Source organism: Lontra canadensis, unplaced genomic scaffold (genome assembly GCF_010015895.1).
Source record: "Lontra canadensis isolate GAN:19392208 unplaced genomic scaffold, GSC_riverotter_1.0 scaffold10, whole genome shotgun sequence".
NCBI lineage: Eukaryota > Metazoa > Chordata > Mammalia > Carnivora > Mustelidae > Lontra > Lontra canadensis.
In genome coordinates, this window is record NW_022631004.1 from 10,768,563 (window position 1) to 10,780,922 (window position 12,360).

General features: G+C 47.9%; 1 protein-coding gene across 12 annotated transcripts in view; it reads left to right on the forward strand.

The window, feature by feature from the left end:
- Positions 1 to 463: 463 nt before the first annotated feature.
- ZNF827 (zinc finger protein 827) overlaps positions 464 to 12,360 on the forward strand; it is a 168,708-nt gene continuing 156,811 nt past the window's right edge. For all 12 annotated transcript variants that reach the window (XR_004382428.1, XR_004382427.1, XM_032855582.1 and 9 more), the window contains exon 1: positions 464 to 1,086. Coding sequence is in view for 10 of the 12 variants with exons in the window: in XM_032855582.1 (XP_032711473.1) it covers positions 1,044 to 1,086 (43 nt within the window). In the remaining 2 variants the exon portion in view is untranslated. The remainder of the gene's footprint in view (positions 1,087 to 12,360) is intronic.

Below are 12,360 nucleotides of genomic sequence, written 5' to 3' on the forward strand. Positions count from 1 at the left end.
TTCGCCATATGCTGCTATCTTTTAATTTTTTTAAAAAATTATTTTTATTGGAATGTTTTTGGAAGAGTGTTTGGAAAACCGTAACCTCCACAAACTTAAGGTGATGGGGTGAGAGAGTAATTTTTGCAGTGAAAAAGCCTGAAGAATTTTATGCAGAACAAAATGTAGTTTAATAAACAAAAGAAAGTTAAGAGAAAAATCTATTTTCTTAAAAAAAAAACAAACAGCAAGAGTAATGAACTAATCGCTGTTCGGAGAGTGGGGAAAACTTTTTTTCCCCCTAGATTTGGCGAATAGCGGGATAAATTCGAAGAACTCCATCCCACCCCCGCATGCGCGCCCCCCATTCTTTCCAGACCGAGCGGTTGCAAATCCCAGCCTGAGTCCGCCCTGGGAGCCTTAGGGCACCTTCCTCTTTGCTCTGCGTGCGTGCGTGTGTGTGTGTGTGTGTGTGTGTGTCTAGCTCTCGCTCTTTCCCTCAGTCTGTGCCTCTGTGTATGTGTGAGTGTGTGTGTGTGACAGAGAGAGAGAGAGAGAGCGCGAGAGGAGAGAGAGAGCGAGAAAGAGAGAGAGCGAGAGAGCGAGCTGTGAGCTGTGCCGCCGCCGCCGCTGCCCTTTGATCCCGACATTAGTGTTAGGGGCTCGGAGACACAGAGCGCGGCCATAGACACCGCCGCACCGGCACTCATTTATTTATACCTCCCATCACACACGCGAGCATAGGACACACACACACTCACACCTATTAGATCCGTTTCCATTGAAGAATATTACGCTCGGGGACAAGCCAGGTGCACGACCAAAAATTAAAAAAAAAAAAAAAAAGGAAAAAAAGAAAGGAAAGAAAAGAAGAGAACCCCTCATCTGGCTCCAGGAAACAAGCTTCAACCCATTGCACACACCGGAGAGAAGGGGTTTCCCCCTGCCCGCCCGCCCGCCCCCCAACTACCTCCCCGCTCCTGCCAGTGTCTGCCTCTCTGCCCCCACGGGGGTTTATTTGATCTCACATTAACCAAGGAGGAGAATGTGAGAAAAGGGGGAAAATGCCCAGGAGGAAGCAGGAGCAGCCCAAGCGCCTTCCCTCACGTAAGTCATCCCTTCTCCACCTCCTCTCGTGCCATTTTCTCGCCCTCCCTCTCCTCTTTCCCCTCCGCAGCCTCCTCCGTTGTTTTCTGCATTAGTTTAGGGTTACAGAGGTGAAACTGACAAAGACACAGCCCGGGTTACTCCTCGTTTAGGTCTATGCTGAGGCAGCCATGTTGGTGATGATCAGCCCCGTGCCCTTTCTATTCTCTCTCTCTTTTTCTTTCTTTCTCTCACCCCCCCTCTTTTTTTCCTTGAGATCGGGCTTTTTTCCCTTTTCCCTCCCCCTCCCCCTCCTCACTCCGGGTTGCTGGGGGGAGGGGGTAAGAGACGCGAGAAGGGGAGTAGTGTGGATGCCGGTTTTTTTTTTTTTTTTTTTTTAAATCGGGGAGTCGGAGGGGGGGAGGTGGGAGAGGTTGGAATCTTTAAAAAAAAAAATTCCTTGTGGATCCGGGTGCCTGAGGGTGCGGGGGTCGGGGCGTGCGGAGGGCTGGGGGCCGTGACATGGCGTTTGGGGGTGTCGGGGCGAGGGCGCGCGGCCACCCGCCGGGTACGGGATCCAGGGAGAGGTCCGTCTCCGGCTAAAGGTTGCGCCGGGGTTGGTCGGCCCCGGAGCCGCCGGCGGCAGCGGCGGCGGCGGCAGGAGCAGGAGGAGGCGGAGGTGGAGGAGGCGGCGGCGGAGGAGGGGAGTCGGGGGCGGGCGAGGCGGGAGCGGCTGGGGAGGGTGTGGGGGCACCGCACACAAACACACCGGTACACACGCGCCGCCGGGCGGCTGCTCCCGCGGCGCCTGGGCGAGGGGGCGCGCCGGGGCGCGGGGGGCGCGGGGCGGCCGGGCGGGGGGTGAGGCCGGGCAGCGGCGGGCGGATGTGGGGTGCGGGAGCTGCGCCGAGGCGGAGGCAGGAGGCAGGGCGGCTCGCGGCGCGCGAGGTCCCTGCAGAGCCGAGGGGAGGGAGGAGCAGGGCTCCTGGCCGCAATAAAATGCGGGGTCAGTCGGAGCAGACGGAGCCGGCGAGACTCGGGCTCTCAGACCCCCCTCCCCGGCGAGCCTGAGCAGAGTCCAGGACTAAAGTGCATCACAACCCTCCCCGGCTTGCAGCCACACACACCAACTGGAGACACACACCCGCCGGCACGGCCCGGTCCCCCTTCCCCTCCTCCACCCGCGCCCCCGGTCCCTCTCCGCCCTCCCTCCGGCTTTTCTTTGCTAGACTCTTAACTTTTCCCCCACTCCCTCTCCAGCCCCCCCACCCCCAATCTTTCTCCGCTTTGAGTGTTCCGAGATGCTGCTAAAGCTAAAAGTGAAGGAGAAAGAAGCAACTAAAAATATCCCCCGGGGCCGCCCGGCTCCTTGAATGCACGGAGGAGGGGGCAGGGGAGAAGGCGTGGGGCGGGGTGACGGGGAGGAGGGGACGCCGGAGGCGCCGGAGGGAGGGGTCGGGGGAGACCGAGGGTCAGTTTCTCCTCTCTCCCCCCGCACTGCTCCCCGCTCTCGGCGGTCTGCCTCAGCTTGGAGCCCGATCCTGCAAAACCCGGGCTGGGGGCGGGAGTGGAGCCGGAGCGCCTACCCGCCTGGGTGTCAGGCCGACGTGGTCGGTCACCTGAAGTTCACGGAGGGTGGGGGAAGGGTTAAGGTTATGGTGTCTCGGGCTCGGGTTGTGTGTGAGCCTGTGCGTTTCCGCTGCAGACAGGCAGCGCGATCGATCTCCCCCTCGCGAAATATCCGCGGCGGTGCCTGCCCGGGGGACGGGCAAGGGGCGCGGGTGGCTCGGGCCAAGCGCCCCCGCGGCTCTGTGTCACCCGGGCCGCGGCCGAAGTGGTGAGCAAGGGCACTTGCAGGCAGCCCGCTCCGCAAACACTCCTCTTTCTTTCCCCTTCCCGGTACGCAGGAGTCGACGCACAGGGCTTGGGTTGTGCTTTTTTTCCCCTTCCTTTAAAAAAAAAAAAAAAAAAAAAATGCCCCTGTGCAGTCCTTTCTTCGCCTGCCCGCTAGAGGTTCTGAGGATAATATCACATATGTAATATATATGCACATAAAATCACTCGCAGGCGGCTGCGTGTGTAGGGAAATTTTGTGCGAGGAAAGAGAAGGCGGTGGAGTCGGGGAGGGCGAGTTGGGAGGCTCCGCGCTGCGATTCACAGAAAACTCGCAGCAGTTGGTGGAAGAAGTGTGTGCGTGCACATGGCCGGCCGGCCAGTTCCCAGCTCTTTTCGGGGGCGTGTGGCGGGGGAGGGAGAGGAGGCAAGAATCCTGGGGGGGTCGGGGGAGGCTTGCCCTGCTCGGACAAAATGGGCTTCAGTGTTCTCTGCGAACTTGCCCTTAGATGGCAACTTTGGGAGCTGATGAGCTTGTGTGCGAAAACCAGGGCGGTGAGGTTATTTGGTCATTTTCCTTTCTTCTCTTCTCCCCCCTGCTTAAAAAAAAATGTTGGCGGGGTTAGAGGGAGGGTAGGAGAGGAGAAGGGATTTATCTGTTTTCGGCTCTGACGGAGATGGAACGCCTTCCCTCCCGTTGTGTGTAGCGCATTCGGGCAGCTGCAGGCTGCCCTGCTGGTGACCTTGACCCTGACCTCGTGCGACTACCCTCTCAGTCTGAGAGGAAATTCAGGCTCCATTTTAGCTCGTATGCTCGGTGGGCCTCTCCTGCTTGCTGGTGCCTGGCGATTAAGTTATATTTCAAGAGTGGGCTCTCCCACCCTGTTCTCTAATTGAATACTGTTATCCACTCACTTAAAAATAATAAATAAATAAACTCCTTCCAGTCGCATAAAGCCACTTTTACTGAAGTAAGAAGCAATTGCCTTTTGGAAACACCATAAATGTCCCTCCAGTTTTTGAAGGGAAGCCTAATTTGCAAAGCTTTTCCACTTACCTTTGCATTGAATGGATTTTTGTGGATGTGTGCTGCCTGTTTGAAGCATGGTTTACACATGTTTTGTAAGCAATTTGCATTTGGACTAAGAGCAATTTCTGGGCAAATGGTGTGTTTTGCAGTTCAGAAACAGTAACCCAAAGCTTCCTAAGTGCTGAGTGAGTCTTAAACTTGCAATGGTGGGGAGAGGTAATAAATATTGACTTCGGTAAAAATTAGTGTAAATCAGTATTTAATGTAGAATATCCCTGTAGTCTTAAATCCCAGTTTCAATGCTAAATTCTTTATTTGTTTACTTATATGTGGGGGAGGGTTTTTTCCCTTAACCTGGAGAACCTTTCTCTATAAAGTTAAAATAAAGTAACGCTGGGGATTACTGTTGCCCTGATAGGTCATCTCAGGGTTTTAAGAAGTTATACAGCATTAGATTTTAAACTTGACCCTAATAAAAGAAAGGAGAGAGGTGTGTAATTTTGGGGGTGGGGAGGAGAGGAAGAGGTTGGAGGGGGAATGAGATGGGGAAACTAGCTTTTGGAACCAAAGAACCCTTCTGAGTAAACACAAAAGTGGCTAATAGCCACTATTGATAGAGCTTTGAGAATTTAGAGAAACTGTAAACACATTTAAAATTAGAAGTAGAATACAAATTAGATTACAAAAAAGAAACTTGTGAAACTGAACCTATTGAAACTTCAGAGTGCTTTCTACTTTCCCATAGCATCCCCCGCCCCCCGCCTCTGTCCCCCTCCCATGGACCATGGCTACTAATAGACTCTGTGTGTGGAACCTAATTTTTCTGTTATAAAATATAATACTAGCCAGGCACAGTGTGGATGGACAAAGTCCTCCCACTTGGCAGCACAGGCACCAGGGAACCTGGAAGTTCCACCCTCGAGTAGATTAGTCCTGGAAATCCAGACGAGCACTTGGTATTATCTGATACCGAGTCTGGGGTGCGCCTCAGCCCCTGGCATGGAGTTCCAGCAATTCCCCAGGCTGGGCTTCAGCCTGCTAAGGTTTCCTAGCTCCTTCTGTTCCACGAGACACCCATGGGACTGTGCAGAACCGAATTAGCTTTGGGGATGGGCGAGCCTTTAACCTGACACTACTAACCTAAGCGTTAGATTTCTGATTTAAAATTCTACCTAGTCATTTCCTCCTGGGCCTCTGAAGTCAGGGGGGATGGCGTGTGTGTGTGTGTGTGTGTGTGTGTGTGTATGTGTGTGTGTGTGTGTGTGTTATATAGGCCTCATACATATGCAGAAAAGAAAATGGCCTGTCCTATAGAGCTGTGTGGTGATTCCATTTACAAAAAGAAGTTTTGTGCTAGTTTTTGGAGGAGACCACCAACAAAGGATGTTAAACCTAAACTGTTTTTTGAGAAGTAGCTTTAAAAAAATCATGACTCCAAGTAAAAAGCCTTTATTTCTTGCCCTAAAGCAGTATTATCATTTGGGAATTTAAATACGATTCTGCTGCTGCTGATGGCTCTTTTCTAAACGTTCTTTCCATCAACGAGGTCCAATTCCACGTTCAGAAAAATGTCCGAGGGATCCATGAGCTTATCTGTAGCAGAATCCCAAACTGTATAGCTGAAAAATGTTTGTCAGTCTAAGAAAGAAGAAGAGGAAGAAAGTGATACTGTGTTTGTTTGCCAGGCGGTGGGGGGGGGCTCAGCATTTTGTGGACATCGTTACATTTGGGATCACTGACTGAGGAGGGAAAGGGTCAGGAAGGGCTTTCCCCTGTGTTTGTTACATCTGTAAAGCCTTTTACCATGGGTTCCATCAGGGCTTTTAAAATTTCCTCATTAGCTGCAACTTACCCTTGAACATGTATGAGTTCAGATCCTATTATATTTATCATTGGAAATCTGCCTGATGCCTATTCCCAAGGGGGAGCACAAGGAAAAGTGAATACAACAGTTGTTTTTCTATTCTAGAATTTTCATTGTTGACTCAGTTGTGGGTCAAGACCAGAACAGGTTACTGTATTCTTCATTAACAAAACTTTAAAAACCGTCTCTTGCTTTCTAGTAAATGTGGGAAGCAAAATGACAGGAAAGCAACAGGAGTCCTTATATTCGTATTTTTCCATGTCTTTATATATCTGTTGGCAAAGAAAGGGTCGAAGGTTTAACTCTTTCCCCTACTTATGCTTACTAATTTTTTCAGTGACAAGGCACTTCCTCCTGACTATGACGGGAACCACAGGGAAAAATTTTGAGTCGGAGGCAATAAAATATTTCTCTGCTCCTATCAGACAGAGCTAGTGATCCTGAAGTACCACATAGCAGGCTGGGTTGATACTGGGCAATAATGTTCATCTGTTCTCCTAAAAGAAATCCGTGTATTCCTAATGTGGGAAGTAGGGTACACGGAACTTTCTTATTAGAATAGGGGAGATAGTTCAAAATCACATTCCTTCTAATGCTTCAAAATAGTTTCTAATAAAAAATTGATTTTTAATTTATCTATGGGCCACCATCTCGCTCTGGGGATGACACAGCTGGTGTGAGCTGACCAGTCTCCGGCACAAAGTGTTAATAAATCATGCTGGAGAAGGGTAAATTGGACAGCTTTCAGCCTGTGTGAGGGCTGACTGTGCTTCTGAGTTTTTAGAGCCTTTGAATGGCCTCTATTAGGAGAGGTCCAAGGGAGGTGTGGAAAATCTCTGTCTTGTGAGTCTTATAAAATTAGATGGATAAAGCCTGTGGAAACACCCAAGGGACGGTGTTGTGTTGGTGGAGGAACCAGACAGGCTTCTCTTGGTGTCAAAAGGTGCCTTAAAATACAGGGAGTCCCATTAATGTCAGGATGGTCTTGTAGGGAAGATTGGGTTTGAAATGTGTGCTGCCCGGCTGGGTTGGTAAACCACTTTATTTAGTGATCCCAGTTGTTGGGGTTCCGATTATCTGGATGAATCTGTTTGACAAAACGGAAAAACTCACCCAGGATCACTCACCCTGGTCACCTGCACGCCAAGTGGCGTCTTTGGATGCGCTGGTGACAAGGTGTGATGGAAACGGGGGAGCCCACAGTGTCACTGTGTGAAGTTCCATTGGTTCCTGGGACCGGTCAGCAGCGCTGTCTGTGAGAGCCGAAGGGAGACAGGGACCTGCCTGACAGAAGGTTCCGGTATCCTGTCACTTTCCTTGTGTGAAGTTGTCTTGTCCCTGCTCTGTCCTTTTTTAAGTACCTGTTGGAGCACTAGGACAGGAGGACCGAAACACAAACACAATAGTCTGGAACTGATCTCTCCATTCTGAGTGATGTATTAGTAATTTTCCCTAATTTAATCAAACCGATCACAGAACAAGATAATGATGGTATGACCTACAAAAGAGGACGTTTGGGGTCGTGAAAGGCTTTCTAGCATAAGGTTTTATAAGACCATGGGCTTTGTGGCACAGGAATAGATTCTGAGTTGTCTCTTATTGCAAAGAATTCCAGACCGGGCCTTGTTCTGTTGAGACATATGGGGCAATTTTTCCCCCCCATCAAACCTTATTACTACTGTGTTTTGGCTTAGTTAAAGTCCTCGAGAATCACATTTTAGAGAGAAAGGTTATAAATGAAGATGCTGCGTCCTGTGTCTGACGTATTCTTTCTGTTCCCTACTTTGCTAGGTGTAGCTCGGTAATTCATACCATCTAGGGCCAAGTGTACAAAATACTTTCTGGTCCATGGTCGCTGAAAGGCCTTCTGTCATATTTTGGAAGAAACTAATGTGCAAAGTACAGACCTTAGAAAGAGCTGAGAGTCCTCGATGGGTTGAAGTTACTCGCTGCTTTCCCTCTTCCGTGTAGGAGCAAGTTTTGTACTTCTATCTTCTGTCTGTAAATTACATTTTTATGATATCAAAGAATGGTGTATGACTAGGTGCTGAAGCAAGGGCCTCTCAGGTGACTCTTATCATCCCCCCCAGGACCCGCCGTTGGGAGAGAAACGCTGTAGTTAGAAGGTAGTTTCATAAAATAAAATCAGACTTTGGCTTGATACTGATCTTTAGTCGCATGGGTGCATATTGCTGTTTATAAAAGTCAGTTTCACTGCCATGTACACACACACACACACACACACTCACAGGGAGGCTGCACTGTAGCTAATTTTGTAAAAAGTACAGTGATACACGCCTACGGTCTGAGATCAGCATGTGGCCTTTAGCAACTCTGCTTTTCACAGACTGACCTAGGGTTATATTAAATGCAGCAGATTCTGTGTGCCTAAAAAGGATATTGTTTCCAGCCGTCCCTTCCCCTTCCTATTAAAAAACAACCTCCACCACTGAAGTTCTTCTGTCTTGAGGGTTCTTAAATGACCAAGGCCGAGGTGCTCATGGCTTCCGGTGTTGAGAAAAGTCCGACTTCAGCCAGGTGCTCTCTGTCAGCAGGGAAGAAATGCATGGGCCTTCTCTGAAGCTTGAGCCTGAAAAAGCAGACCCTAAAATAATCTCTCTTTCTCTGTCTCTCTCTTGGCATTTCTGCCCGGGTCAGAAAAGGCTAGACCCCATTAGCAGTGCGGTGTGCAGGGGGAGAGAGGAGGATCCAGGCTGGGTTGTTCTGAGTGCTCTGAAGAAGTTGGGCTTCAGAGGGGACCGGAGAAGGGGCTTCAGAGGGGACCGGAGAAGCCCAGGGGAAGATGACCGTTCGCATGATTGATCAGCAGCATTCTGCTTCTCTGAGCCTCGGACAGGCTACTGTACTTGTGGAGGCGATAGATTTCTCTAGAGGTATACAGTGCTAGTATCTTCAGTTGTCTGGTAGTGTGTTTTGAAAAGCTTTTGTTGTTCATAATGAGAGAGAGAAAATAACACGTGACTTTGCCCTCTTTTCACTGTGTCTACTGGATATGGTACGACTTCAGTGAAAACAGAGAACACACATGCTTTTTAAGTTCACAGTGGATAAGTGTGTGGAGCCTGGCATCAGGCTGTTCGGAACCCAGTCCTGGCACTCACTTGCGGTGTGACCTTGGGGAAATGACTGAACTTCCCCGTCTTTGGTGTCTTCATCTCTCCATAGTGGTAATAGTTCCTCTGCCATAGGGTTAGTGTGAAGCTTGGTTGATAAATGTCAGTATCGCTATTGATAAGTATCAGTAATAGATACAATCATAAAACCTTGCCTAATTAGTGCCAGCTGCATAGGAAGAGCTGAAGAAATATTAGCTCTTATTATGTTTATGAAATAAATTTCCATCTGCTTAGATCGTGATTAGACTACAGGCATTTCTGACCCAGGACGTTTTGGTGATTCCTGTGTGTAAACACTTTTTTTTTCCATATCTCTCATTAGAACGATGAGTAACAATATGATATGGTAAAATTCTTTTATAAGGCTGTTAAATTAGGGCTTGACTAATACTAATTTCATAGGCCAACAGTATTACACTAGACTTTTACTATAGGAACATGTTCTGTGTTTGTGATTTGACCTGAATTATGTCTAAACTGTGTAATAATCGTATGAATTATGACTGGGTCTTACTGTAGAGTGAGGACAATAAATCCATGCTCACAGACTTACAGTGAGATTCAAATGAGAGAATAGGTATTTAATAAATGTTTATTTATTCATTTATTCAACAGTCAGTCCACTGATTAAAATTACCCAGGGGAAATTTATATTGGTTTTTCCATGTGTTGTTTAGGTAATAGTTTAAATTTTGTACAAAATAAGGAAAGGCAGGGTCTGCTGTTTCTAATTGCAGAGAACCAGTCCAAGAGAACACATTAAATTAATTTTAAATGAAGGATTCAGGGGTGTGTGTTTGTGTGTTTGTGTGTTTGTGTGTGTGCCTATGTGTGTGTTGTGTTGTGTGTGTGAGATAGATCATATCAGAGGTTACAAGCTAGTGGCCTACTGATGTGTTTTGCCCTCCACAGTATGTTTAAAAACTTGAGGCCGCATTTGCAAATGGGCAGCTTCACATAAAAATCCAAATTTCTAGCTTCTTTTAAAAACTTGGACGAGCCAACAGCACGGGGCCCACCTCCCCACATGGCAGCAATCTGCTGTCGTTGGTGGCGGCTGTCTCCCTTCCCCGGGCATGTGCTCGTCAGTCTGCCACAGTTCCTACCACTCTGCTGCTACGTCCCTGTCTGCATACACACCTGCCCCCCTCCCTCATGTATATTACCTCCTGGCCCCCACGGGCATTTGGATTAGAAACTGTTTTACATTGTCCAACATTCTGTGAGCTTTTAATTCATCTAAGGTTCTGTAAACCTCATTCTATGGCAGTATTAAGAAACAGTAGAGGGTGGGGATTAAGATCCTGGTACCAGATGCATGAGACCCGTCCTGGCTGCAGCACGTTTTAGCCGTGACCTTGGCAAGGGACTGCAGCCGTCTGCCTGTTTTTACATCCGTGCAGTGAGGGAACATTGTAAGGCTTACGGGAACTGAGTTCATACATGTTGATATGTAGGCTCACGTCTGGCACATAGTATATGCACGATATATGAGGTGTAAATTCATTTCAACGAAGGCTCTCAGTAGGATTGCTCCAACTGCCGTGTAATCAGTCAAAGACAAGTATTGCTGCTTGTAAGTTTCTGATCACCATTCAGCAGCACAGTGATTCTCAACCCTGCCTGCACATTAGAATCCCTTGGGAGGTTAAAAAAAAAAAGAAGACACCTGCCTCTCTCCACTGCCCCCCAGCAATTTAAATTTGATGGCTCGAAATGGATCCCAAGCATGGACATTCTTAAAAAGCTGCCCAAATTACTTGAACGGATAGCCAGTGTTGAGGACCCCGGAACTGACCAGAACTTCCACTCTGGGCTGATGCCATTTCCACCCAAAATAAATACGTGTCATGTTGAGCCTGGATGGCTTATGAACGATAATTTGCTTTTAAAACCCTAGAAATAACTCATTGACTCCCACTCCTCCAAGTTGAAACCAAAGGCTCAGGGAGGCACCTGCCCTAGGGAGGAGGTATGGACTCCCGTCTTTTCTCTCATCCTTTCCCACCATGATCTCCAGGGTTTCTCACCCGCTTTGTGACTTTGGGCAAGCCGGTGAACCTCTCTGTGCTTAGTAGCACCATCTTGTAAAATGGATAATAGATTACCCATGCATTCTGTGTATGTTATATTGTTCGCAAAGCACTTTCATTGATTCATCTGCCTGTAGGCAAGCAGGAAGGACTCCTTTTCCCACCGCTTGGACGGAAGTAGAAACTGAGCCACGGAGAGGAAGAAACTAGCTTGAGGTCACCAGTGTCAGCACTGTGAAGGGCTGGACCATAAGCTGGTCTCCTGAGGCCTGCTGTGTCTCTGAGGACTTTGAAACCTTCTTGGGGCCCCACATGTGGAGGACATGCCTTTGCCGTCTGCACTCCTTTCAGAGGCCCTCCGTTATAGGAGGGACCCTTAGGTGCTGATGGAGTGGTTGCTGTGTGTTCCATGAGAACTTGTGCCACCAATAATACACTTCTTTCCTCAAAGATTTGTTTTGACCTCAGACTCAGCTGAGGGTAAGAGAATTAGAGAGACACATGCAGTGACGCTTTCTGGGGTCTGTATTACGTGCTCCATATGGAGAACACTGCTTTCGTGTAATGGCCTAGAATTATAGTTGTCTTCTAATCTGTGCTTGTTTGGCCCCACTTGTTAACCCAACAGTCCTCTCCAGAGCATGAAACACAGCTGTATTTGGAAGGAAACAAAGTGTGGGACACCCTCTGCTTCAGGAAATGTTCCTGAAATGTGCTACATGATTTTTCCCTTCTAGGGGAAAGCAAACCTCGAATAGTCACGTACTGGGTTTTAATCTGACCTTAAGAAAGAGGGGAACCAAATTATAGCGAGCTGCTTTGTGACATCACTAGGAAGAGAGAAATGTCACAATCTAGAAGTGGGGTTTGGATTGGCTGGACCACGAGATCATATTTAGAAGTGTCAGTAGCTACTCAATGGCTACTTGCTGATAGGTGAGAAAATATATACCCCCCCCCCAAAAAAAAGAAGAAGAAGAAGTACAAGTATTTTAAATATGCTTAAGTGTACTCCATGAGACCAGAACCATAGAAATCACAGATACAAATTCTTATTTATTTATTTTTAAAAGTCTATATTGGCTCTTAATGGCAAACATAGTGCATGTTTAGTATAAATAATGAAAACTATGTAGAAATGTTTAAAGTAAAACGTGAAAGCCCCCTTTCCCAGCTTCCATCCTCAGACATAACCACATTCGTAGACAACAAGCAGAAAGATAACAAGCAACATTTAAAATTCAGCTTTCATTCAAAAAAATGGATGCATTTCAGCAGAGTTGGCTGAGTTAATGCAAGTACTGAATTCAGAACAAGGGTGGCAATGCTGGTCTTGTAAACTGATTAGATCACATCTGTACGATGAATGCCAGATTGGGTGCCCTGATTGAAAGGGGG